Consider the following 26,794-nt stretch of genomic DNA (forward strand, 5'->3'; position numbering starts at 1 on the left):
ATTTCTCAGCCAGTGACAAGTGCCGATGATTCAACATTTTATCACAGCGTACAAAACGGCTCTAAATCACCGACTAAACCCCTTAACTATCCTCTCACCTGCTTTTTATCTGTTGCAGGGACATGACTGAAGTATTCACAGGCCTGCCAGAACAAGATATTCTCCTCACTGAACTCTTTCTTGAGGAATTCCTGTAGGGAGACATACAAAAGTTAGTTTCCAAGGAGAACGTTTTCAATTTAGCTCTTGAAGAGAGAATGGGTGTACAGTACGGCCGATTTGTCAACGCGTAGGCGGAAGAACGCGTGGGCTACAGCTGATCAGTGCTAGAGAGTAGGTGAGGAGGAAGGTGGCCGTGTAAGAAGTTAATGGTGATGCTTTCAAAAGGTGTTGTGGGCCAAATTGAAAGACATCTTTTATGTAGGAGGCGCCCACTTTTTACATTTTGCTTGGGCTTAGTAATGAAAACTGAAGCTGTACTTTAGCCTCGCCCAATTATTCACATGTTGTTGAGTAATACATCAAATAGTGTGCTCGCATTCATCTCCCGTTTATTCGCAACCGATTCTGGTTCCAAACGACATTGACCTTTTGGAGTTGTTTTGATGGAAAATTGCTTTGCTTTCTGAGCTCTGAACGTTACACTTCATTGCAGTATCAAACAGATTTCAATGTTCAAATTAAGTGATTTGCTTTGTGGAAGGCCATTGCTGCGATTTAAAAGCAACTGAAAATATTTCTTATTGTACACAGTAGAATAATTTGCCCCCGTAGTCATCTAACTAGTAACTTGACTCACTCGCACTTTGTCGGGTAATGTGCGTAAAAAGAATGACAACAAAACCTGTCATTCACACTGGATAACTAGGAAATGAGGCCCTATGTCAAAAATCCTGAAATATCCCTTTAAGACCTGCGCATTTGGATGAGGCCTTCTAAAATCTTATATATGGTCGCCTTTAGTCAACATCTCCATAGAGATGAGCAGGCGACGTCCCGCTGCCAGTAAAGTTATAGTCAGGTCTGAGGAGAGATGCCGTCTGCCGTTTACAGCAAACTCAGTTTCCTTGGCAATTTTCTTTTTTTTTTCAACAATTAAAAAAAATCTGTGATAAAATAAATGATTATGAACGTATTCTGTTTAAAAGGTGAAATGTTACGCCGTTTGCCTTCACAAACGTTATATTGTTCTGAGATCCGTTTTAGAAACTGATTTCTCAATAGACTTACCGAAAAATATCGCACACCAACTGGGTCTTGGAGGAGGCGTTCGAAGCAGGTGGCCCAGCTGGCCACGCGCTGCTCTTGGTGACTTCCTGCGCCTGGAAGACTGCCATTACTGTTCAGGCTGCTCTGACTGCAGCATCCCTGCAACTGGACCCCACCGTAATCTGCAGGAAAGAGGGCAAAGCCAAAGGTTAGGGGCTTTGAAGTGAAAGGGTAATTTGTGCCGGAGGGAACCACCTCTAGAGAGTGTATCTTTGAATATTAATGCTACTTTTGGTAAACTAAAGAAGCAGAAACACACTTTGTGGAGAGACCTCCCTATCAGGACAATCTAAAAGTACATGTATTAATATAACAGAGCCAGCTGCTCATTTACGTTTCAATCCAAATTAGAAGAAAATTCAAAATGGATTTTTACTATAGTGAAGGAAGGAGTCAATTTATTTTCTTTACAAACACAACATAAATTGTGTTTTGGGCAGAGAAAATACAAGACGTTCAAGGGCTTATGGGAAGACTTCTTAACCAAGTTCAAAGCGCAGACTGAGGCTTCTACAGGGAGGAATACGCATCACTAAAATACTACGCAAGTCTCAAAGGAAACCCCTATATGAGCACTACTGTGGTGTGGATCCTCTCTGTACCTGCAATCACAGCAACAGATGGCCACTGTAGGACTGTGGCCCGGCAACACCACGAGTGCCAGAAAACAAGAAACAAAAGGATCTCAGTGGTGTCTTTCTGCTAAGAGTGTTAATGGCTAACCTCAGAAAAGAGCTGTTAGTGAATAGCGAGCTGGGGCACTACAGTAATGCGATGGTATGGAAGACGAATGTGTTGCAATAATGGGACCGTAAACCGTGTTTGACATCGCCACTTGGCCGCAGTATGACCTTTTACTATAGATTATGAGCATTGCTGTAGTGGCCATGGAGGAATTTTATTATGCTAGGGCTGCAAGACATGAGACAATATTTGGGCCATTCAGTAACAGTCATAAAGCCTATATAGAGCAAATGGCTTCAAAATTAAATCTACACACAATTTTGACCAAAACAAATCCCATGTAGAACTAAATTTGGAAGTCCGTGACAAAAATTGGATTAAAAACAAACAAAATACATAATCCCAGATACCTTGCGTTTAGTTTTATACTTTTGTACTCATATTTCTATCAGGGAATAGAGGGTAAACAATCATTTTTAAATTTTAGTGCCATCTTGAAATGGCACTGAATTGAAAAATTGTGATATTCATGAGTTTTCCCTCACATCAGTATTCAGGCACTGGTTGCTATCTTTATTTGGACTGGCTTTAGCGTATTAAAACCGTGGCTTCTTTGAGCTGTTGTGTTGACCACATTGTGTGCTGCCCAGTTAATGAGATGGCTCTACAAAGCACACAGCCCTGTCTGTCAGGCCCACACGCACAAAGTCGCGGAAACAGCAGCAGTAGTTGCGGTGGTGGTGACCCTCTTAGCAAACACTGCCGCTTAAAAGGGGGGGAGGCCGGCAGACAGCGTGCAAACTAACAGACTGCGGAGTGAAACAAGCTCAGCAAACAGCTTTTGTTAAGGATACATTTTGCTGCGTTATCCTGGAATTAAAATGAGGATGGCGCACAAAATTCAAGTGTAAAGAAAATACAATGTTTTACTAACTTTGTCCCAGCCTGTGAAGATATTTAAATAACTTATCAAGCCATAGTTAATTCTTGGTGGGTACGGGGTGGCCAAAGTAACACTTGGTCAATTCACATGCGTTTTCTTCTATTTGATTTAGACCAGTGGTTCGCAAACATTTCACATCAAGTACCACCTAAGAAAATATTTGTCTTAAACCAGGACTATCCCAGAGCCTAAATTAGGACTCAACAGTCTAAAATAGAACTGGTGTCTCCAGAAATTCTATGTTGGGCCGACATAAAAATGTGAATGAAATTGGTTTGTGTCAGTGCAGAGGGACCCGAAAACCACCAGAAGAAGCTCAGAAGAAACAGCGAGCGAGCAAAATAACAGTATGCAAGACAATATAGACAATTTTGCAATGTAGGCGTCTAGGCACTTTCATATTGTCATTGTGGTTTTGGCATTTGTGTGGGACAAAATGGTTAAAACAAGTGTGAGTTTACCAAATCCCCCAAAGCTTTCTTTTGACTATTGGCTATAGTTTAGGTAAGTAGAAAGAAATATCTCTAAAAAAATCAGATCAATGAATCACCTGAGGTAAAAGTACGCACACTTTCGGAGTTCAGTGTAAGATTGTGTTTTTGACATGAGAAAGCTTGAAAAAAAAAAAAAAAGATTGCACTCACCACCATCTGAAGACGCAGCGGACTGAAAGAGAACAAAGAGAGACATGAGTGAGAAGCTGCCCTCATGACCTCGCACAGTTAAAAAAGCCTGGCTCTGGAGCAGCGTCTCTTCAGGCATCCCACCGGCCGCACTGTGTGCCTTTGTCGTTCGCTCATACAGTGGTGTCGTACCGGGAGCAGGGCCGTTCAGGGGGTGGGGGGGTCATTAATTTGTGGGAGTGGGTGGGACCTCTCCCCTTTTCTTTTTTACCACGCACACAGCTGTTCACACCTCTGCAGCCCGACCCCACCCCCTCCCCCCTCTTGACTACACCCTGAGCAGCGTCCAAAAGACCAGGCTGGGACTGTTTGGGACGGGGCACTTGAGAAGCCATCATGGGCAATGGCCTGCTTTTGACGTGCTAATCCTGCCGCATGTATTTTGGGAATGTTGTGGCGTAGACCTGCAGCAAAGCTCTGCAACCTTTTTGGATCCGAAGTGACAATTCTTCAAGGAACCACCACAACAGTTCATGTGAGGACTAAACAAGGGAAGCTAGACAAGGACTGACTACAGATTAAAATAGCTTTTACCAAATTTCCAAAGAGCGACACTAAAATCAAAACAAGGTCAGATTGTAGTCGAAGCCTGTTTCACTACAGGATGCATCAACATTATTAGATCCTTATTCTCTGAACAAATGAGACATAAAAATATCTACCAGGCGGCATGCAAAGCCTTTGTGAATAGATTCAAATGGAGGAGGAGAATTCCGACACTAACACTTGATAAAACTGCGTTGGAGGATTTATATCCAGAGAACAGATTATGTCCAGAATAGAATTTTATTTTGGTAGTTCTTTCTCTAAGAATTAATGAGGGCTCTAAATGATTTAGCGAGGAGGAAGGCTGTCGGAAGAATTGAGCAAAACAGCAGTATATTTTCTAGGTCTGGTCAGTAGCTGTGATTGGATTAGATGTATTTATCATTAGTGGCACTAAAAAAAAGATGCCACAGATTTTCGTGTAAAATGGTGCAGTGAAAAACTCAATAATATTGTGATTCAATATTTAAAGCAGTACTAAGTAAGTCATGCCCCGAGAGACCATAAGCGCCACTGCAGTTGTCGTAGCATGTTGCGTTATTTTACAAATTAATCGACCGTGAGAGTAAATACAACGCTGACAGAAAAGACAAAGGCAGAGAGGGATATTGTACATCCAATTACACAATGGAGATATTTTTTTTCACTCAAACTTGGCTGTAAATACTGTTTAAGTGGCGTGAGCCTGCAGTTAGCTTTGCCCGTTAGTCTGTTAGCTTCTTCTTCGTGATTCCATTAGTGTGCATTGGTGCTCCGACCTGTAGGCAGCGAAGTTGCAATTGTGGTCTTCTGGCCAGAGACATCAGGGGAGATGAAAGACCCCATCAATCATCCCATCAACACTTGTATTACCCCGAAATTGGACTACGGAAAGGGTTTATTAAGGTAAACAAGTTACTTAGTACTGCTTTAAGACAGTTACCGGATATTGCCATCTTTCACACATCATGCAGCGCTTCATGTTAGGCGACAATATACCTTTATCCAAACAACTAAAATAAATATGAAGTGGCATTAATCATTTGCGCCCCATGATCCCGCCACTGTGCATTTGCCAGGAGTCATGCGCACCGTTGCCGTGCCACTTTGTTCCATTTTAGGAGTCACCACATGTAAAGCTGTATCAGACGCTGACCACTAATCGTCTGCCGCTGGCTCCTTACAACTCCACAGAGTGAACACCCACCCAGCCGTGGGCCCTGTGAGGTGGCCGACCCGCCTGTGTACAATAATGAGGGCTGGGGAGGACTCCGCGCGCCGGTCCTTTCAGGTCTAAAAACAGATCCACCACAAACTTAAAAAACACACCAGACTGTTGAATATTGGGCAGGCCATGCTTCACATTGTAGAGTGTGACACCGGCTCATGCATAAACAGGAGCTTTTCAGACAGAATGTTATAATAAGTAATAATAGAAGCTTGATAACAGCAATTATATCAAGTGGTGCACTTTGGAAATGCTAGGCTTACACAACGTAGGGTGAGCAAAAGCAGGAATGTTCAGTCAATGAATGTTGCAAAGAAGTATGCGGCTGACACATATGCTATTGTGTAACCACCATTAATATAATGTAACGTCGCAGCATTGTCACAAATCATTTATAGTTCATTATGGAAGAGGAGGCATAAGGCCAGCAATCTCGGGTCACACTGCAGATGTTTTGACCTGGTTTATGGTTAATATAATTACTAAGCCAATCCACGTGGCACTGGGACAGAGTTCAATGTCTTCTGTCAGGACAAAATGAAAAAGTAAAAAGAAAAAACTCTCGGCATAATTAAATCACAAAAGCGTGATTGTCAGTTGAAAGGACTTGGAGCCACAATATTAATATTTATGGGCCCAATTCCAATGTAATGTGGATTTTGAGTTTGGCCATTTTCCTCAATAACAGTGAATCGACTTATAATAGACTCCTGCCCTTCATCTGAAATTAACACCTGCAAAGCCTTGAATGCAACTGATTACAGGCTAAAATACAAAAAATGATCAAAACAGAAACAGAAAGCGTGCAAGCGAAAGGCAAGTGCAGGTCCAGCTCAGTGTAACGACATCATTAGCTGGATGTACCTGGTCAGTGGTTAACACAGTAGCGGCCAGTGTGTGTTGAAGACCACACACACACACACACTCGTAATGACTTCCTCACATTCGGCCCCGCACAATGAGCTGCAGAGATGAGCCAGGCCCAGCGTCACCTCTTGTCCACACAGGGACTTCCTCTGGTGGCCCCCCCGGGGTGACGAGCTGCTCCACATGGGAGGTATACAGTATAGCAACACCAGCGCTTCATCTCTAACATGGAGCTTTGCCGTAACTATTAATGCTGTGGTTTTGTTATCGAAGACAAAGTGGATCATAATTCAAGTTGCAACAAGTATTTCTAATCAGTTCAGCCCCCACAGTCTGAAGACACCAATGACATCACAACCAACGTAAGGCAATACCACAAAAGCACCATACTGCACAGCGTCAACAGAAGTAACCACTGATAATGTTAATGTCACCTATTCACACTATCAACACCACATCCATTATTTAAAGCACACTCTTTTAGCCTTTAGGCCTGTGTGGACACGTGTTTGCTCCACCAAACTCACGCCGACTACACCCTGTAGGTCCACTCAGGTAGATTAGAAAGACTCCGCCAAACATCCGCACAACCCAAATCTCCACAAACAGAGAGGACCCGGTGCCTCCAGTCCAAACAGCTGAGAGCGAGACAGACACAAAGACGGAGAACGATGGGAAGAGCAGCTGACTGAACAAAAGGAGTTCCTGCCTCGCAGACACTGAGCCAACAGGCCAGAGTTTACTCACAGACTTGAAGTTCCACGTCCTTTTGAAGGAAAGTCTCTTTTTGAGACTCATTGTTCCCTTGACTGCTCCAGCCGCAGCGCACAGGGCAAATATGTGTGTATGTGTGTGTGCTGATGCATACCTGAGCATTCCCCACCCAAAACTCCACAAACCATGTCTGTACAAGTTGGAGCGAAGGAAGGAAAGAGAGATCTGAAGGGAAGAGACAGGGAGAGGAGGGGGACAGAAGGAAGAAAGATTTCCTTACTCTACAGCTGTTGCTATGACAACCCCCTTGACAATATACAGCATATGCCACAGCGGTATGAAGGAATCAGATGATTAACCCCCATCCATTACCCCAAACCACACTGTTCCCCTTTTGTTTCCACTTGGCTTCTCCAGAGTTTCTACAAGGGAAAAGCTGCATGGATTGAAACCATATGGATTTTGTATAATCATAATAAAGTTTGCGAGCGCACGGCCTGGGCTAAAGTCTCATTATTTGCTGTTGTAGAGACCACCTCTCTCACTTCTCTAATGAAAAAGTGTCAACTGGTGTTTTCTTTTCACACTTGGGCCCGAAAAAGAACATTTTCATCTTTCTTTTATCTTTCTCTTTCTTCGCGTCTTCACGGCTCCATTGTTCTTGGCAAAACTGTCATTGTTCACTTTTAGTTCGACTTATTATCCTCCTTTTGCAGCACCATTACTTTTTTACAGTGAATAATTATTTAGGAGTCAGTCTATGTGTTTGCAAACGGCCTAAATTACATAACACATCTCTCTTTTGATATAATTCAGTTTTTACATGATTTATCACTTTGAATATTGGATGTTAAATCATCATTGTAGTGGAGGTTTTCTAGTTGTCGCCTGGACTGGGCTGTACAGTTGACTGTGTAAACCTCTACATTGAGGGATGAAACACATTTTTGTTTGTCCCATCATCTGTGTATGATCTAAGTATAGTATAGTGTAAATAATGGGACAGTTTTGCATCTGTGCTTACGGTTAAATGCACACATTCTGTGTTAGACCTGATTTGTGCTGTAACTCCAGTGGAGCCGATAGACAAACGTGTCCTCTTCTCCCTGGAGGCCTGTTTGACCTGTGACCTCAGGCGAACACATCCATGAGCATGTTGAGACCATGCTCCTATATGCCTCAAGCCAATACATATTTTGGTTTCTTATGATGACCCACCATGCAGAGCCGAATAGCTTTCACATGCACTCTGGAGCCAATTGATTCAATCAATTTGCGTAACATTTTTTTGACAGGCTTTCCAGCATCAATAAGAAGCGCCTGTCACAAGACAACTAATTGCATGTCAAGTCCCCTGCCAGGCAATCTGAAGCGATGACGGAAAATAATCACAGCCCCCTATCTGCTGCAAAGGACAAACTACTCCCTGAAAATAACATTGAGAAAGAGTCCGTCATGGAGGCACTTCCTCTGAGGGACAGGGCAAGGGTGCGGCAGCTGATAAGATGGGAAAGACAAGCATTTCCGAAGCAAGCAAAGAGTGTGGCGATAATTTAGAAAATTGCAAAATTCCGACAATCTATGCAAAGCACTGTCAAGTGTAGACAAGAGGTCAGACAACGTTGGAAAGTGAGTGTGCAGATTAGCAAAGATCTCATGAGGTCAGTGAAGCTATGTGATGCTTAATAAGCGAGGTAAACAAATTAGATATAGTTACATTATCTTTGTGTCTAGACTGATGGCGGCAACTACAGACAGACATCATAGTCCTCAGAAAAAGTAACGTTCACACATCAATTAAGAAGGAGCTAAAGAGAGTCCCTCTGGATCAACAACAGAACTTAAAGCGTTTAGTTTTATGTGCATCAAATACAGAAAAATGATCCCCAATTTGTGTTCTACCCACACAACAACTATTCAATGATAATTCAAATGCATGTATTTCAATTTTTTTATTATTATTTTAAATTAGACTCATGAAATAATAACTGTCAGTGTCAAACTACCTCAACGTGGATTTAGAAAATATCTGTACAGGTCTGAACTTGAGGTGATCTGAACAAAATATCTAGAGGTTGTTGTGTTTGTTAATTAATTGTAGCCTTTGAGATTTGCCTGCAACTGTTAGTTCTGTTGATGAGCAGCTCGAGTGTAATGTAAGACGCTTTCGTTTAGTCATGAGCTGAGGAAATTGTCCAGACTTGTGCGCAAGTGGTTCACAAGTGTAATCTCTTCTAAAACAAAGAGCTGCCCTCATTGGACTCCACAGACCAGTGTCATTTGCATTCAAACAGAAGCCATCAACACACTGCCACTTTGTTTCATCTCCTAATCCCCCTGATCACCGCTAATCTGCCCCGACTCCAACAGTTAGCACAGCAGATGGGTATGACTCTATCCCGCCTGGATTAAAGTGGTTTTACTTTAATAGTCTGAAGTAGTTGTGTACAAGTCGACAGGCACTTGTTGCTGATATACTGTAGTACTGACAGACATGTACATTCCGAAGGAAGGGATGTTTTCATTTCCTCATGGTCACTCTCTCATCACTATCCGAAGATTTCCTATGTTCCAGTGCTTTCATAATAACGAAATGTCATGTTCTGCACACAGTACAATGCATTGAATACAACTGAAGGTCATTTTAAAACTTTAGCCCTATGTTTAGACGAGAGACTTTTCTTTTCAACACAGAGAATGCAGTCAAGGTGAGTTATGTCTCCTGGTTTGTCACCTCCTGGTTGTCACCTGGTTTTCCATCGCGACTGATTTTTTTTAATTCAAAACGGACAAGATGGCACCCGGGTGACCTTAAGTTTGATCATTTCTGGTTAAAATGACCAATTAAACACTAAGTTATATGCAGGATCTATAAACGCCTTGCAGGGGGCATGTGTGCTGCTTGTTCAGTTTCTTCACTGTAGAATAACTTAAAGGGGCTAGATGCAAGTTAGCCATTTTATACTCACTACGGCCACCTCAGGTCATACGTGTAACTGCAGCTTCTATATTAAGCTCTTGCATGACGGCACTTCGGACCCGAATTAACACCTTTTTGAGTGACAGTGCAGGATTTTAGAGGCAGTTGTGGTGAACAGGTCTGGGCTCATTCTACACATGAGGACATTGTTGGAACATTTAGGGTGAGGAAAATACTTAATTTTAACATTTTTAAACTCTGTACAGTCCCTTTAAGGTTAAGGAATCATTTCGCTTTTACAGTGCCTGCATCAGACAAACAATTCCAGGGTCATATTAGCTCAAGAGAAAAGATGGACACATTCATAATAAGAAGTGGTCGATAATTGATACATTAATGTGGGGGATCCAATTTATGAACATTTATGAAAATGTCAGGAATTTTCTTACCAATATGCAAATCGCTGCAGCACACATTATGGGCTGTTACATAAGCAGGGCTCCAGAGTGAACAATTAAATGTAATGAAGTCGATCATATTAGTGATACAGAGCTAAGTGTAGCTGTAATTATAACAACTTTCTCTATGGGAGAGTAATAGCCTAAAATAATAATGTAAGCTTATCATATCTTTGTATTTTAGTGATATGTAAAATGTGTGATTATTACAGTATAACTGAAACAGAATATCTGTAGATGGTAGAGGTGTTTTTGAAGTGTTGTTTTAAGATGCTTTTGGCGTATAAGCATATAATGTAGAGATTATATGGTGGACATTACTCATGCATCCCTTGTCTTTGTATGTAAACCAATTCAAAGTTACTGGTTTTGTGAGCAGCCTTCACATAATTTTTTTTTTAACACACCGTCTGTGGACCACAATAAGTAAAAACCCCAAAATAAACCCGGTTTACAAAGCACAGCTGAAGCCCTCAAGATAGCAGCGAAGTTCAGAGGGAAACCGTCAACTCGGAGACCACAGCTCCTCCCTCTCAATTTATTATCACAGACAGGGCCTCCGGGGGCGAGGTGGGTGCACCACATGCAGAAGATGCCACCACACCCTCACCGCCCCCTCCATAAAGGACACAGATGGACTTTCCAACCTGAAACCCAACACCTCAGTGAGAAACTGCATTTTACCATGTGCTTCATGGGAGGAATGTTGACTAAAATCAATTTGTCACTACTTTTTACTCAATATTCTGCATATGTACATACATTTTTTTTAAAAATCTTGATCTTGCCCATGTACAGCCTACTCCTATACTTCCCTGTCCGACTGTTCTACAAAGTCATCTTGCTTCGGCCGTGAAAATATACCCATTTAGGAGAGAAAATACCTTTCCACCAAGCGCTAAGCGTTGCCTTCCTGTGCAAATTTAATCTTTCTGGCGATGCGTTCATAGTGCAACCGGAGCCTGGCGCACAACATGGGAAGGGGCTGCAGTTTGGCTACATTTCATGCCTTCTGGACATAGGTTTTTGTTTCAGTGGAGATGGGTGACAAGTTCATGGAAGTGGCTGTAGGAACAATGTATTAGCAGCATTATGTGGAAGTGAATGTCTCTTTGTCGCATGGAGCATTTTAACCTTTACACCCTGCCTTGAGAAATACCATGACACGTAATTTAAGCAGCACAAATATATAAGCTTTCAGAATGAGCACGCCTCGGGGTTGGCCATATGTCAGGATGTTAAAGATATAGGAATGTACCACAGTTAAGGGGCAAATGCTCCATTCATTGACCCACAAAATAACCACACACTTAAACAAATCAAGAGTTTTTGTGCAATATCAACAAATGTCAAACTCCAACAGAAAAGAAAGGTATTAATCGTTCAACTATTGGTTCAAAATGGCACCAAATTTAGGTTGAAGAAAAGAAAAGTTTGTGCATTTCTCCCAACAGAAGAGAGAGCAGAGACAAATGCTCATTATGCTGTATTCTGTGTTCAGAGTTTCGTTTTGAAGGTAACAACAAGTAGGTAAAGGCGTCAAAAACAAATATTCTAAAAACCAGACGCGCCTCGGATTCCATTTCTCTTGCCTGTATGTAAAGTTTACTTTGTAAGGCAAACCCACGCGAGTGAAAAATGAATCGCTTGACATAAACAGACTGATTTTCTATTTACCCGAGAGCCGCGGACAATGGGAAATGTTTAAAGGGGGAACACTAGAAGAAGCCAAGCCCACAAAATCATTCTGAAGGACTCGCACTTGGCCGTCTTCACAATGTTTATGAGTTCCACAGCGCCCAGAAGCCGACAAGTCCTTGGCAACTCCGCAAGGCCATAACGATACAAGCTCTATTTCCGTTCTCAAACTCACCTTCCGTCTGTCTCAAACCTAACTAGTTGAGCGAGTTTTAAGGTAATTCCAAAGAAGCAGGTGTTATGAGAGTAATCCAAAATACGTCAGACAAGTCTAAACTGTTTCGAGCAATGTGATAAAAGTTCTTGAGTAACCTCTTCACCGCAGGCAAAACTCTTATGAAGCAGAAGCCTTTAATAACGCTGTGAGGAAAACAGAAAGGACTGGGATGAATCACTTCCACAGGCCACAGATACATTTGCCGCGCGGTTCCAAGTTACTTTTCCGATGGTCAATCAACAGGGATCACATGACAACGTTGAGAGGCTGACTCCAAATACGTTTTACTCCCAAATGGTGATAGATGATGTCATTTAGTACAACATGGAGGAACACTGAATTTTCCGTGGCCACATTATGGTCAGAATGCAAGATCAGCAACCACAGCCACATCTGGTCATCTTGGTGATTTGTTAAAAGGAGAGGCACAGTTCGATATGGATCTGCAGGATTTAACTGACTTTTTTTTATTTGGGAATTCGAGAGTGTGACGCATTATCCACATAAGGAACGATGTGACTAAGATTTCCGTCAAGCCACATGTACATAATCCCATTATGTTTGCTGTCATCATTCCATAATTATAAACCAATGACATTTTAAAGGAACAGGCCACTGTTTTTCCCATACTGAGACATGTTCTTACCTGAGCTTAGACGAGTTGATGCGTACCTGTCTGGTCTTTACGTGTGCGCTCAGTCACGCAAAAAAGACCAAAGATGTTGTTAGCATTTAGCCTCTCCCAGTATATTCCTATGGGGCCAAACGGGGGTGAAGTTAGAAGCGACCAAGCTCTTCCACGTTTCCCCTATTTAAATATGGTTACGTGAGTAGTTACACGATCCAAATATAGTTACACACAATTAAACATGTCGATTTTCGAAGTGGATAAAAGGGTACTTTGTTGTAAGGCGTAATAACACCTTAGGAGCACTTCGACGTCCGCTTGGTTGCTTCAAACTTCACCCCCGTTTGGCTCCATAGGAATATGCTGGGAGAGGCTAACTGCTAACAACATCATTGGTCTTTTTGCGTGACTGAGGTAAGAATATATCTCAGTATGAAAAAATGGTGGCCTGTTCCTTCCTTTAAAATGTAAAATCCTGGAGTGATCGTTGTAATAATCTGGACAGAGTTTTTTATTCATCTTATTTTGGCTAATGTTAATGTATGGGCGCCAGAAAAAAAATGATATTTTTTTTGCCTTTGATCCTGAATGATACACAACACAGTCAACAAATCTTGCAAGAGTTCTGCTTGTGGGGGTCTTTTGGGCACATGAATAGAAAAATGTTGGAATAGACAACTGGCACAAAATCAAAAGAAATAAGTACACCGCGAGAAGCAGATTTGTTCTGTGGTAATTTAGGAACTATGTCTTTCAATTGGCTTGCGAACATATTGGGATTCCCCCTGAGCAGTTGGCGGTCGTGTCTGGGGTGAGAGAAGTCTGACTGTCCCTGCATACTGCTGCTTCCGCGACCCGGCCCTGGATTAGTGGGAGAAGACGGATGACGGACGGTAATATATAAACAAAACAGCAGGGAAACAATCAACAACCAAACTGCTTTATGTTCCAATCTCAAGCCCAGAAAAAAGACGACTCAGGACCTTAGCTACAAAAAATTCAAATCTGGTAATCACATCACAAAAAGAAGTTCACAGGGAGTTCACAAACTCCCTCTTGAATTCCTTCATGGTCTTTGCAAGTTTTGAGAGCTGCTATTCTCATCTCTGAAGCATGTTAGAGGGACAAAAAAAAAAGAGAATCATGGCAGAGACTTTAGAAAATGTCAGGCTGCGTGTGTTGTTGTATCCATATAATGCTAGCTTTAGGGCACATTTCGTGAGCGCAACTGTCCACCCACACTCCAGCGCTGGCCATGTGATGTCATCCAGCTAAGTGTGTCGTGTTCTCCAGCCTCTCCGGCTAATCCCCAGGAACACAGTATTCCGGTTCATCTTCCCGACCCATTACACCCATCTCTATAAAGGAACACGGGCATTTATTATGGAAGTCTGTAATTCTCATTAGAACATCGCAATGCGCCTGCTGGCTCGCGCTCTGCAATACATATGCACAGTGCAGTAAGTCATGCGTGAAATGGGCTATTTTGACGATGAGCAGGAATAGACTGTTGATGAATCTTTGCAGGAACGTGTCCGCACAAAACCAACAGAGGCGAGGCGCAACCACAGGCAGTCATTTCAAGTTCAAACTCAGCCGCGGCTCTGACAGTGTTACTGGAAAACACAGCGCTCCTTTACATGCAGCCCACTTATCACATCACAGCTCAATTTACTCACTCTAATGTTAAAAGGTTGAAAACTGTATTCGGCGTGATGCACGAGTTACAAACAAACCCGCAGCCAAGTCAGAAAATGCTCAAAGTATAGAAACAAAAACATTTAAGTTCAGTTTGTGTGCAAGTTTTTAGCTGGCACTGGTCAAAACATTCCTGTAATAGACCACACAAGCAAACCACTGTATCTCAAAAGGTTTTAACTGGATCAAGGAGGAGGGAGAAAAGTTAACGGCACAGCGAGGAAGGACACAGGCTGCATCTTTGAATCCAATGACTTACAGTATTGAGAGTTAAAGTTTGCTCCATGTATGGCAGGGCTGCTGTTGCTTTTGGCTCGTCTTCAGCGCCTGGTGCGGGGCGTAAAGGGGTCCATTCGCCAGGTCCGCGTGCCGCCTCTGCTGTCTGTTTGCGGGAGGAGAAGAGACGCGCACGACTCGGCCGCGGGGGGGTGGGGGGGGGAGGGAGGAGGAGGAAAGAGTGGATGGGGAGCGTGCCGAGGGGGAGCCCGAAATCCTGACAGCTACTGGGAGTTCAAACGCTGCCTTCTCTGCGCAGAGCTGAGCTGCTGCCGGTAGCTCGCCCGCTCACCCGCCCGCCTCCCTCACTCACTCTCTCACCGACGCTCCTGTCTCTCTCTCTCTCTCTCTCTCTCTCTCTCTGGAAATTCCTCCCTCTACACCGTGTTTACCTCCTCCTCCCTGTGTCTCTACAGATTCATGCCTTTGCTCCTACTGCTGCCTGTTAACACCCACAGGACAGATCTATTACGAGCTGCTGCGCCTTTATGGAGCAGAAAAGTTCATATTCAAAAACTCTGCGCCTGGTAAAAAACAGTTATTGCACCGCATCAGTGTCCATCAGTGCTGCATGATTTTGGCAAAATGTACAAGTTGCTTCATGAAAAAAGTGAAAAAAGAGAAACAACAGGCCAAAAAAGATATTCCAAGACTTGAGAAGCTCAATCAAAACAAACAAGATCATAATCTAAAATGCCTTTCATTCGTTTCCCCCCCCAAAATAATCAAGTGGCCCATTTAAATTAGGAACAACACAAACTAAAAAGAAAAATAAACAGGTATAGCATTCAAAAACTTTTTTTTTCCTGATAACTTGAATAAAGTAAGAACCATAATGTTATAGCTAGACATTTCAAATCTCCAAAGTGGATGTGTTGATATAACACATTATGATGCAGCCCTCATTTACATAAATATACAGTATCTCGGTGCAAACAGCGGCCCGTTAACAGTGTCAGGCCTGTGAAGCTCAACACAGTCATCAAACATCTGTTTGAAAACAAATGATGGAGAATCCGTGAGGATCAAACAGGAATAGTTTGTAGCAGTGGGATTTGGGGGATTTTTACCCATTGGCTCGACAAGCTTTGGCAAGGAGATAAAGAATAAAGCAAAATTTTCAACAAAAATAATAGGTGGTGGTGGGGGAAACAACAAAGCCCTGAGCAAGATCAATACACTTCACTAGATTGCACTCGCTAAACGAATTTGCTCAATTTGCATCTCCGCTCAACAAGAAAGACACAAAAGCTACATGTGGTTGGTTCTGTGTGGGAAGAGAAAGCCTAGGTAAAAATAACAGGCTCAGTCTGGCATTAGCTCAGCTGTCACACAGCAACAGTCTTTGGGGGGGAAAAGGATCAAATCATTATTTGTTTATCAAACAATAGTGCCCTGCTATTAATAATAATTTAAATAATTTCAATGGAATCCATTAGCAAACCACAAAGGCTGCAATTATTTAAACAAACAAAAACTGTTCTGACTCCACATAGACTATAAAGGTAAGGTAATGAGATGCACAGATTCTACGATAAACACACTGTCGCTAAAGTAAACCACCAGCCTCCACCACATGTGAAAGTCTTTATATGGACATAATTGCTAATGTCATCCGATGGGCTTCTCTGTAATAGCACAGAAGTGAGCAGCACTATGATCTCTGTCCACAAACCCAGATGCTTAGCCTTGACATAGAACTCCACTGTTTTATTGCTGCTGACAGCAGTGAATCATTTCATACATGCAGAGACAAAAAGACATGTCCCGGCTGAAAACGGGTTCATATTGTTGTTAGTGAGTCATATCAAGGTACAGAGGTTTGTTTACTGACCTCTCGTGGCCTAGTATTACAGAAGACATGATGATGTCTTAGTTTCTAATCGTGTCAGTATCATTTATCACACAGTCAGCAGACAAATAATTATTAGCACAGCAAAAAGCCCAAAAAGTCCTCAAACATCAACGACAAATCCTCCAAAAGCTCTGTTCGTAACACTGGATTTGTTTTGACAGGAAGCAACGATAAAAGAATCTCTCGCCATTTATAGAAATCTTTAACTCGACACTGCCTTCAGACCAGACATGAAGTCCTTTTAACAACTTTTAGAAGCAGATTTGTTTGACTACACTGTGAGGTCCGGGGCGTGTCCTGGTGCGGCTCCCTGACTAATTCATGGGCACACAATAAAGTCCGGCCTATTTCGGTTTGCATTGTCCAAATGTTTATGCACATTCACAGCAATTATGGCATGCATGAATGGGGAGAAACGTGCTTTTGTGAGTCTGTGAGTATAGTACAGTAGAAGAAAGAGCGCATTAATAGAGTATGTGGAGTTGCGCGGCCTGACTCATTAGTGAGGGCAAACAAACAGGGGTACACTCAGGCCCCGGCACAAAGAGCACTTTGTTGGGACCCCTAAGCAGCAAACCCACAGTTCAAGGCAACGGAAATGACAAATTAAAATGTGATGAATGTGGAGCAATGCAAAGACACTTTACGAAGGATCAGCACGGCCAACAGAAGAGGAAGAAGGGGAAGGAAAAAGGAGACTATACTGTGTATTAAATTATCTAAAACTCAACTTAAATTTATAATGGCTGAAGCCACAACTCTTTTCCAGAATGTATCTACTACAACTGCTGTTTCGAACACGCACAGTCACGTGACAACAATCACTACCAGTGACTTTTCTCAACATCTTATCTTACTGCCCCACCTGGACAAGCTACATATGAAGAACTGAGGAACTAGTAACTGTATACTGCATACTGGAAATACAGAAAAACATCTGAAGATAAAATATACACGTGTACAGGCACTTTAACCTTAACATACATATGAAGTTGTATCAAAGACTTGAAATAAAATACTAAATTCAATACAATAATCATATCAGAACCTATGGCCTTCAGCTTTGTAGACTTACGCATTAACCCACTGAACCATAGGGAACATGAGAGAGGAGTTCCCTTTGTTTTCACATTCAGATATGGCCATGTAAGCAACATTGAACAATAACAGCAGAGTTTGAAATAATGCAACTGCTGTGTGGTACAAGCACTGAGTCTACTAGTGATTTTTCTGCAATTGAAATTACTGAAAATGTCTGAGCTGGGATTTGAACTCAGAACCTCATGCACCCGGGCTCTCAATTTATCTCAACACGTTGCTTGGAGACGCCTGTGTTCATGCAATACAAGCTGGATATGACGACCTGAGGGCGCAGACACATAATGATGATCTGGGTCAGGAGAGATTTTATATTTCTTTTTCTATGTTTTCAAGGTTATAACACTAATAATCATATGGTCTGTCATTCGTTAGAGCTTCTTCTGCAGGCAGTAGAGTGAATTACCAACATATAAAAGCTTGCATTAGAGCTTAGACGAGTTGATATACGTACCTGTCTGGTCTTTATGTGTGCCCTTAGTCACGCAAAACGACCATAGATGTTGTTAACATTTGGCCTGTCCCAGCATATTCCTATAGCTCCAAACGGGGATGAAGTTTGAAGCTACCACACTCCTCCACGGGCACGCACAAAGACCAGACAAGTATGTATCAACTTGTCTAAGCTCAGGTAAGGACATATCACAGCATGGAAGAACTGTGTGCCCTCAGTCTCGCAAAACGACCATAGATGTTGTTAACATTTGGCCTCTCTCAGCACCATATTCCTATAGCTCCAAACGCAATAATAAACCACAAACGAGGTGAAGTTAGAAGCGGCCAAACTCTTCCATGGGCACGCACAAAGACCAAACAGGTACGTATCAACTCGTCTAAGCTCAGAAAAGAACATATCACAGTATGGTGGACTGTTTCCTCAAGGCATGCTAAAAACAAAAAGTCAATGGCACTGTGGAAAACACAGCTGCTCAGAATGGGCCTGGTCAAGGTTTATGGACACTTAGGTTCTATTTATTACACAACAAAACTTAAAAAATGACTTAAGTGAAAAAGATTGATCAAAACTGCATGCATAAAGTGAAATACAACTAGTAGTGGATGTTTTGATGAGGAAAGCTTAATAACTTGGTTAAAAGCCCCAAAAAGTTGACTTGGCACGATAAAACAGTGCTTCTCAAATTTGCACCTCTTTCCAAGTCGAGCAGCTTTCAATGTTTTCAACTCAAATCAAGCCTCGTTTGCTTGTGCACCAAATGGTAAAGTTATGAAAAGAATGAAAACAATCTGTTGAAAGGAGAGCATTACACATCTTAAAATGCATGTCATGCCCTACCTCTTGCAGATCTAATTTTTATTCTCCATGTCTCACTTTTGGGTCAAAGCCCACTGTTTGGGAACTACTACCTACCATAGTATATAAAAGTAAATAGGCCAGCGATAAATGCATGAGATCAGCTTCCAAATACTTTCAGATAGAAAACTTGCTTATTACCTCAAGGTCATCCAAGGATCTTGCCAGACTGAGACGTTTAGATGAGCGCCGTTTTGAAGCACGCATGACACCTCTCGCCCAAAACTTGGAACCCTGCCAGAACAGGAAAAAAAATGTTTTAACTCCAAATCAACTGCAGAAGGTATTGCTATTATGCTCTAATAAATCAGCTCGCTCGCTTTTCTTAAGGGAAAAACATAAGGCCTTTGTGGTGGGGATGGACATCTTACCCTCTGTAGACAGAGCATTAGGCTAGGGGTTAGCAGCATGACCTTTCACCTTTCACTGCCTCTTATAACTGCAAAGAAGCTTATTATACGATTATACAGTCTATGATTGTTTGTGAGCACCCTTTCTAAAACAAAACACCTGAACTTCCCACCTTTTCTGAAGAATCTCAGTCTGGTGTTTCAGTGACTCAGACGGGTGTCTGCCAAATTGAACTGAACAAAAAGCAACTGAACTAAACCCTTTTCTTTACATGGTTTACATGCTGTTAGCTGCGAGATGTTTCTTCAGAAAAGGTAGACACTGTTTTGCAAAGTGCTTGAACAATGGTCCGTTTCTTTTCTCTGAGCTTTGCTGGTACACAGGGACATCTTGTGGTCAATGGGAAGAGCAACATCAAACCTAAACAAAGTCATAGTTGACTAAAGACAGGTGTTTTTTTTCTGTTTCATTCATGTCTCACCACCAATTTAAACAGCAGAGCTCTTATGGGACATTTTAAGTGCCACTAAAAGCTCTGCAAACACACCCGTAGTGTCTGGGCAAGTTGTGGTGACCACTGTAATAGTTTCCTATATTGAGCTACAACAAAAACAGTTGCCTGTGTCTGAATGGGTGCAGCATGTTTATTGAGAAATCTTAATGTGATGTGTTTCAAGCTTACTTTAACATGATTTTTTTTGTTTAATACAGTAATAATAATCTTGTTGTAAGTAGTCTGACTGGGGGCTGAAAAGATTACTTACATTGCTGTGAGTGCACTTTGCATTGTGTTGTTTGTCTCGCTGCTCGAGAAAGCGTTTGGTCCACTCCTCTCGCGGCGGAAGCATCATAGCCTCTGCTGACTGATACCTGTCTGAGGGAAACTGGCTCATAGGAGGCGGCATGTTGACAGGACCAGGCCCCAAACTGAGCGTGGACCAGCTGTTGGTCACCTGAGGCTCATTCTCATCGTTTAATCCCCTGGACCACTTGGGCTTTGAAAACCACCTTTGGCTCCTCCGAAGAGGGTCTACAAAGAAGTTATTTTTTTTACTGAGCGGCAGTGGAGGAGGTGGAGGCTTGAACTGAAATTCAAGCCTGGGTGGGGGTCCCCCATAGAAGCTGGTCAGACTGTCAGGGCCAGGAAGAGATTCGGAAAGAGAATGTATGCTTGTGCTGTTCTCCAGATTAGGTTGTGGCTTGTACTTGGAAAGGTTTATTGGGGTGAGGTCTTCAGATGCAGGATAATCCCAGGGACAGCTGGGGAGGTGGGATCCAAGAGGGGTTTTCACAGTAGATGGGAAATCCCTATCTGCTCTCTGTTCAGGAGGTGAACTATTGCCTATTCCACTGTCACCATTGCTGCTGGCACTGCCATGTTTATCATTGGTACCAGTAGAAAAGGCTTGCTGCTGCGCCTCAGAGTCCAGTTTGAGACGGAGCCTTTCCACTGCTTCTCCCATGTCACTGTACAGAACTGTGACAAAGTGCAGCACGTCTGAGGGTGTGTGAGGAAACTCCAGACAGCCCACAGAGTCAGGGTCAGGAGTGCAGCTAAAGCCAAAACGTCCAGCAATGCCTTTGTGATCCTGATGGGTGCCCAGTTCTGGGTCAATGAAGAAAACGTGACAGGAGGCTCTTAAGGGACCGTCTTCTGGCACCTGACCATTTAAAATGTGTGCTGTAGTCACCAAGCAAAAAAAACGCGCATCTTCTGCACATACTGCCCCTAAAACTAGATTCTCAGCAGGGAAAGCTGCCAGCACTGCACCTGCATCATCACAGAGTCTAATGCAGTCAAACATGACCTTCATCATTACCAGCGTGTGAGTGTCTTGCTCTGTTCCCAACTGCCGAATCCTCTCTAGAATGGCCTTTAAACAGTCCTGGGAGTCTGAAGTGTTGAGAATGAGCTCAGTAGAGCTCAGATAGCCCACCACCAAAGTCATGTTTAAAACACTCCAGTCTGGATTGACTTCCTCTGTGTCGGTGAAGACAGAGTCTGTGTCTGCTGCTCTGGAAAACTCCTCCTTGTCCCGCTTAGTTAAAGCACTCCATTGTTGTGACCACTGTGACATGTCCGGTTCTGACACTGGCCTCTGTTTGAAACTAGGGGCTTGATTAAAAGAAGAGTTATTAGAATCATCCGAGATGGTACGGAGAACACCTGCCCTCTGGAAACTGCTCCCTTTCTGGCCAAACTTTTCATCAGCGAGAATAGGATTTCCCATTATGCGACCTTCAGTGTGAACCACAAGCCTCAGAGGCCCTCTGCAGCTTCCGATCAGCTGCACCACAGTCTCATGAGAGACAGCTGAGACGTCTGTCCCATCGATGGCCATTATGTGATCCCCTTGTTTGAGTCCCACCAGGTCAGCGGGGCTTCCTTTTAAAATCCCACTCATTACACACGGTTGTTGTCCTGCAATAGTGAAGCCATATCCAGCCCGACCACGGATGACCTCCACACCCCTCAGTTCACCAACTAAATTTAAATCCAGACGCCTCCTTGCGCCTTCAGGCTGTCTTTGGATCCTCATTGTTTAGTGGTGTCAACCACTATGACAGAAACCATGCACTTGTTGTGAGTTGCCAACAGTGATGTGTTGTTGTCGTTCTGAAAGACAAGAGACCAGAAAATAACACAAAGACACTGAACGTTTTGTCTGGAATTAAGTAATGCAGTTTTATTAGTAACGTCTATGCTACGCCATAATTAATGTAGTTGTTTTGCATATTTAGAATGAGATGCGTGAAATACAACAAAGAACCAGTCTTCTTTGTGTAGCTTAATCAGATTCAACAAATTAAATAAAGTTAATTTGAAATGATCTGTCAAACAGACAAAGTGCTTTTTTCCCCCAAAACATTAATAAAATCCACCCCTCCACCCACACACACAGCGCCAGCTGCCCTTTCACACAACGACTACTTGTCCCACTTTAAACATCTGAACGTTGCATTTCAACTTTGGAGCAGTTTTCCTGCCGCCTCACAAACTTACGCACATGTTATAACGCACATGGCCTAGCATGTTACACGGCCAAAAGTTTAGCAGTTTAGTTTCTTTGACTAACGTCACTCTCATAAACTAATCGCCAAAATAAATTGTTAGAGTTTTAAAATTACCGTTTCCAGCGGGTGAAACTTCCTCAAAGATAATAATATATTTGCCTTCATGTCCATAATATTCCGAAGGGCTACATGTTTACATCTGCTCTTGTAAAGCAGTAAAAGCAGAGTTTGGGGCCGTGATTCTGTCCCATACGGCGCTCCGCCTCTACAAGACACGAGCACAAAGCGTCTTTCTTTAGGTGTGTTTGAGATGCCGTTGCGGCTCGCCTGGATGATCGGCGAGAGTAGCCGGCGCAACGGGGGCGGAGAAAAAAAGTCTGAAGCCAATCCGACCCTCCACATGCAGAGAACAACGAGACTGGCCTCAGATCACGCAGCGTCTCGTTCAGATATCGCGTTCATTTAAAGTTTATCCTAAATAAAAGTCATTCACCTCCTGCTCTGTTTCCTTTACTCCAGAGACATCATTCTTCATCAGAGGAAACTTTCCCATTCGTTTGTTTGTTCAAGTTTGTGAGATAAAACACGTCCTTTTAAATCATTAGTTTGTTCTGAAAAGAATCAAACATGAGCTCTATTTTAGGGGCGATGCATAACTTTAATAGTTTCAGTCATAGTTTATTTGTTCAGATCTAAAGAGGAGAAAGGAGGGGGCGAGGAGCACGTTTCTGATCACACAGACTCGTATCCAATCACCTGAGCGTGAGCCACGGACAGGTGGGAGTTTTCCCATCATGCACGCGGCCGTGGAGCCGCTGCAGTTGCCTCTGGAGAGATGCAGCGGCTGATCAAGTCGGCTGCTCTCGTTGGGGTCTCACGATCTTTCCGTGCCCCACGTGCCCGTGACATCAGAGCCCGTCTGGAGCAAGTCGGACAGAAATCTAACCGGCATGCACCGTGCGTCTGCAGTCGGCTGTCAAAACTGCGTCCGTCTGGCTCATCTCAAACACACCTTTTGTCACCATGACAGCGTAACGTCTCTGTGTCACATGATACTTGCTTCTGACCAATCAGCGCCCCGCTCTGAATCACATTCAAACAGCGCTCTGCCATTGGACAGAGTTCATCACTCTTACAATGTTTTAAATGTGTTAATTAATAGATTTCAATTAAAATACTAGTTACACTATGCATGTTGAACAATGAATATATGTACATGAAGATAATACAGATAGTTCTGGCATCTGTTAGCGATTACAGAAACTGCAAACTTCTACACAAATTCTGCTATAACAAATGTCAGAGGGAGATGAGAATTATGAAATATGAACACTTACCATATAAGTGTCGAAAGTCTTTGTTAAGAGCATTACCTGCTTCTTTCCTTTGCTCCACAGCACTGATTCAAAACTTCCTTCTCCTGGTGTGTAAATAATAGATGTCTGGTCAAAGGGCTGCAACGGCTGCTTGGAGTTGTCACATGGGTCAGGTGCACTACACCAGTTCATAAATCAGTGAGGTCATCATGTATTTGATTTGTTAAAGCCTGATTATTTAGTAGCATTTAGCAACATAGAACATTGAATATAAAGTTTTGTGTGGTCTCTTTAGGAATTAGTGACATCACAAGAGTTTCTATGTGACAGAAGAATGGGCCTAAGCCCTATTTTCTCCTAATCCTCTTAAAACATGCTAAAAGGATACAACACTTTAACAGTTATGTTCTTACTCTTATAATAGCCATGGCAAAATCTTGATGCATTCAATATGCGGTGTATGTTTGTGCATAAAGCATACATTTATGAATCAATCCTTAAAAGAGGTAATGTTGCTGGAATAGGTCACCTCGACTCTACAAGTTGGATCAAATATGCAAGATGAGTAATATCTTTGTTTGTATAATATCCTAATCCATATAACTAACATATTTTATAGAAAAGAAAGAAAACAATATCACTTCAATGAAAATTCACCAGGAATCTTTAGTCACAGTGATTTTAATTGTGTTTGGTCACTACCTAAAAAGTCTGTAACATAAAATGCCCTCAGTTAATTTGAAAATCAAATTGTCTACTTCGGTGTAACTTACGTACATGCTATTCATAGAATATGCTAATAAACTATACAGATTAAAAAAATAATACAAATTGAGTTCACTTGAAGCCTCAGTTGTTTCCTGGATCATGTTGGTGTCTGGTCTGTGTTGTCACTGATGGGAGCGGGATCATTTTCTCCATGAGGTTCATCATGCGTTCCTGCATCTGAAGACACTGCACTTGGACGAGGTTCTGTTGGTGTAGAGCTCTGCGCACTTCTCTGCACATCTCCTCCAGTGCTCGGCTGGACCTCTTCTGCTCCTGAAGCATGGACTGCATCAGGCGCAGCTTCTTTCTCTTCAACAGCAGCTGCTTTTTGTCCGACAGACGCTTTTTGCCGGAAGAATGTAAGCTGCACAGCAGAGGAAACACTGTTTAGAAGAGCAACAACTCAACACACTGTTACATGCAAATCAGTGCAGTCTCATTTTTGTAAACCAAGAACACCATAAACTAAAAAGCAAGTCTCACTATTAAATAATATTGACATCTACATGAACAGTGCAGAGCAAATCTTAGTGGTGAAGACAAGGGTTATCGTCTATCTTTTATGTACAGTTTGAATAAACACGAGAGACAACATACCAGCCGAGCAGACAACACATTTAACAAAAACATATTGGTAGCCTATTGCATTGCAGCCAGTGTCCTTCAGGTGTTAAAAGTGCTACATTTCAAATATACATAGTGTATGGCTTAGCATCGGAACTGAACTGTAAACTGTAAATGTTTGCCTCTCAGTTTTAGTTGTAGTATCTTCAAAGTATCTTTCTTCTAACCCCTTTGAGATTTAGTGATGACCCCATGACTATAGATGGGTTTCAGTCACATGACTTCTATCTGCTGTCTATGCTTTTATGAGAGTCACCAGTCAATATTTTGTTAAAAATTAATTAATTAATGAATTAATTAGTAGTAATTGCTGCAGCAACAGTCCTCAATTTATATGTCTGTGAACCCCATCCCTACATTGGCTTGGATTGCAATTCCACAATGGTATAGACACCCTCACTTTAAATAACTGTAAATAATAACTTGTGCAACCGTGGCCATCCAACAGACCTTCTCCAGATGTTATAATAATCCTAAACCCATCTTTGCTGTTACCTAGAGCCCTGTATGAGCTCGCTGTCCGAGCTGAGAGAGTCCAGCTCCTGCTTAATCTCCATCTCATCTGAGGAGCCAGTGTACTCTGGGATGAACTCCACAATGCCGTCCTCTGAGTGGAGCTGGGTGTCCCCAAGGGAGGATGAGGAGGGGCCTGCCATTGCCACATTGAACTCCATGTTGTTAAGTCTGCCGTTCTCAACCGGTTTATTAAGAATCTTCTCGATGGTCTTGTAGTAGGGCCAGTCTGGCTCCTCTCCATTGTCAGCTTGTGTTGCTTTAAGTCTCCTGGAAATGAAAATAAACAGACACATGTTAAAATCAAATAAGACATTTAACCTGAGTTACATTGCACTCTCACCTGTATTGGAAAGACATGTTAGTGATTTTCATCTTGATCTCCTCTTTGAAACGCTGCTCTCCTGTCAGCTGGAAGAACCTCTGGGACATCTTCTCATACACCTTGGCGTTTCTCTTGCTGCTCTTCAGTTCATTGTGGAATTCCTCCCACACGAATAAGAGCGCCTTCATTTCCCCGTCAGTCCAGTTGGGGGCCCGTCTGTGCTTCTCACTGTTTCCTGATACTAAGTAGCTGAAGCAGTCCTCTGCAGCGGCCATGTTTGCGAGGCTTATCTTTGGCTGTTGTTGTGCTGGCTGTGCTTCCATTCCCTCTATCTTCACTGGGTAAATTTGAAAGCTTTTTACGGCATTCAGTGCTGCCTGGCTGTCTGCAATCAGATTCTGGGCCATTACAGCCCGGCACGCACAGCCCTGCGATCCTGCTGTGCCCCAACCCCCTAGTCTCGCTGAAAGAGGACTCAAAATGGGGCCTACGGCAGGAGGAATCCGGTTAAAAGCTTTTAATGCTCTCTGATGTCACCATGACATCAAGTTTCCTAGGCAACGGAGAGGGCGGGACCGCACTATCCCTCCCCGTGCCCAAAGACGCGCCCCTGCCGTCCCTCATATTATTTCCCCTTCAGTTCACTCTCTCCACTGTCGCGGCACAGCGCACACACAAAAAGCTTTTAGCTGAAAGGCAGCAGTGTGCAGCAGATTAATGCTGACGCTTTTGAAACACGAGCCGAGTGTGCGTGAGAGAGAGAGAGGGGGGAGGGAGAGAGAGAGACAGAGAACGAGAGAGGGGGTGGG

General features: G+C 42.8%; 3 protein-coding genes across 4 annotated transcripts in view; all 3 read right to left on the minus strand.

The window, feature by feature from the left end:
• The window catches only part of LOC306980852 (regulator of G-protein signaling 12-like), a 34,050-nt gene extending 14,751 nt beyond the window's left edge, over positions 1–19,299 (minus strand). The window contains exons 1-4 of one of the 2 annotated variants that reach the window (XM_079580361.1): positions 19,215–19,299; positions 3,541–3,562; positions 1,231–1,391; positions 99–191 (exon numbers count right to left, since the gene is read on the minus strand). In XM_079580361.1, coding sequence (XP_079436487.1) covers positions 99–191; positions 1,231–1,391; positions 3,541–3,562; positions 19,215–19,280 — 342 coding nt within the window. In that variant the 5' untranslated portion in view covers positions 19,281–19,299. Of the gene's footprint in view, positions 1–98; positions 192–1,230; positions 1,392–3,540; positions 3,563–14,791; positions 15,125–19,214 lie in introns of those variants that run through there. The other variant, XM_079580362.1, reaches the window with a different exon arrangement.
• Positions 19,300–19,700: 401 nt separating this feature from the next.
• Positions 19,701–22,702, minus strand: LOC306980993 (regulator of G-protein signaling 12-like; the record flags this gene model as incomplete). Its single annotated transcript, XM_079580539.1, has 3 exons — positions 22,554–22,702; positions 20,189–22,041; positions 19,701–19,796 (listed from the first exon to the last, which is right to left on the minus strand). Exons 2-3 carry the CDS (start codon positions 21,962–21,964, stop codon positions 19,701–19,703), a joined length of 1,872 nt encoding a protein of 623 aa, XP_079436665.1. The 5' UTR covers positions 21,965–22,041; positions 22,554–22,702.
• A 1,759-nt stretch (positions 22,703–24,461) lies between these two features.
• On the minus strand, positions 24,462–26,682 carry msantd1 (Myb/SANT-like DNA-binding domain containing 1). The gene is made up of 3 exons (XM_079580661.1): positions 26,004–26,682; positions 25,643–25,930; positions 24,462–24,887 (listed from the first exon to the last, which is right to left on the minus strand). Exons 1-3 carry the CDS (start codon positions 26,390–26,392, stop codon positions 24,605–24,607), a joined length of 960 nt encoding a protein of 319 aa, XP_079436787.1. The 5' UTR covers positions 26,393–26,682; the 3' UTR covers positions 24,462–24,604.
• Between the last annotated feature and the right edge of the window lie 112 nt (positions 26,683–26,794).

This window comes from Gobius niger, assembly GCF_951799975.1.
Source record: "Gobius niger genome assembly, chromosome: 21".
In the NCBI taxonomy this organism is placed as follows: Eukaryota; Metazoa; Chordata; class Actinopteri; order Gobiiformes; family Gobiidae; genus Gobius; species Gobius niger.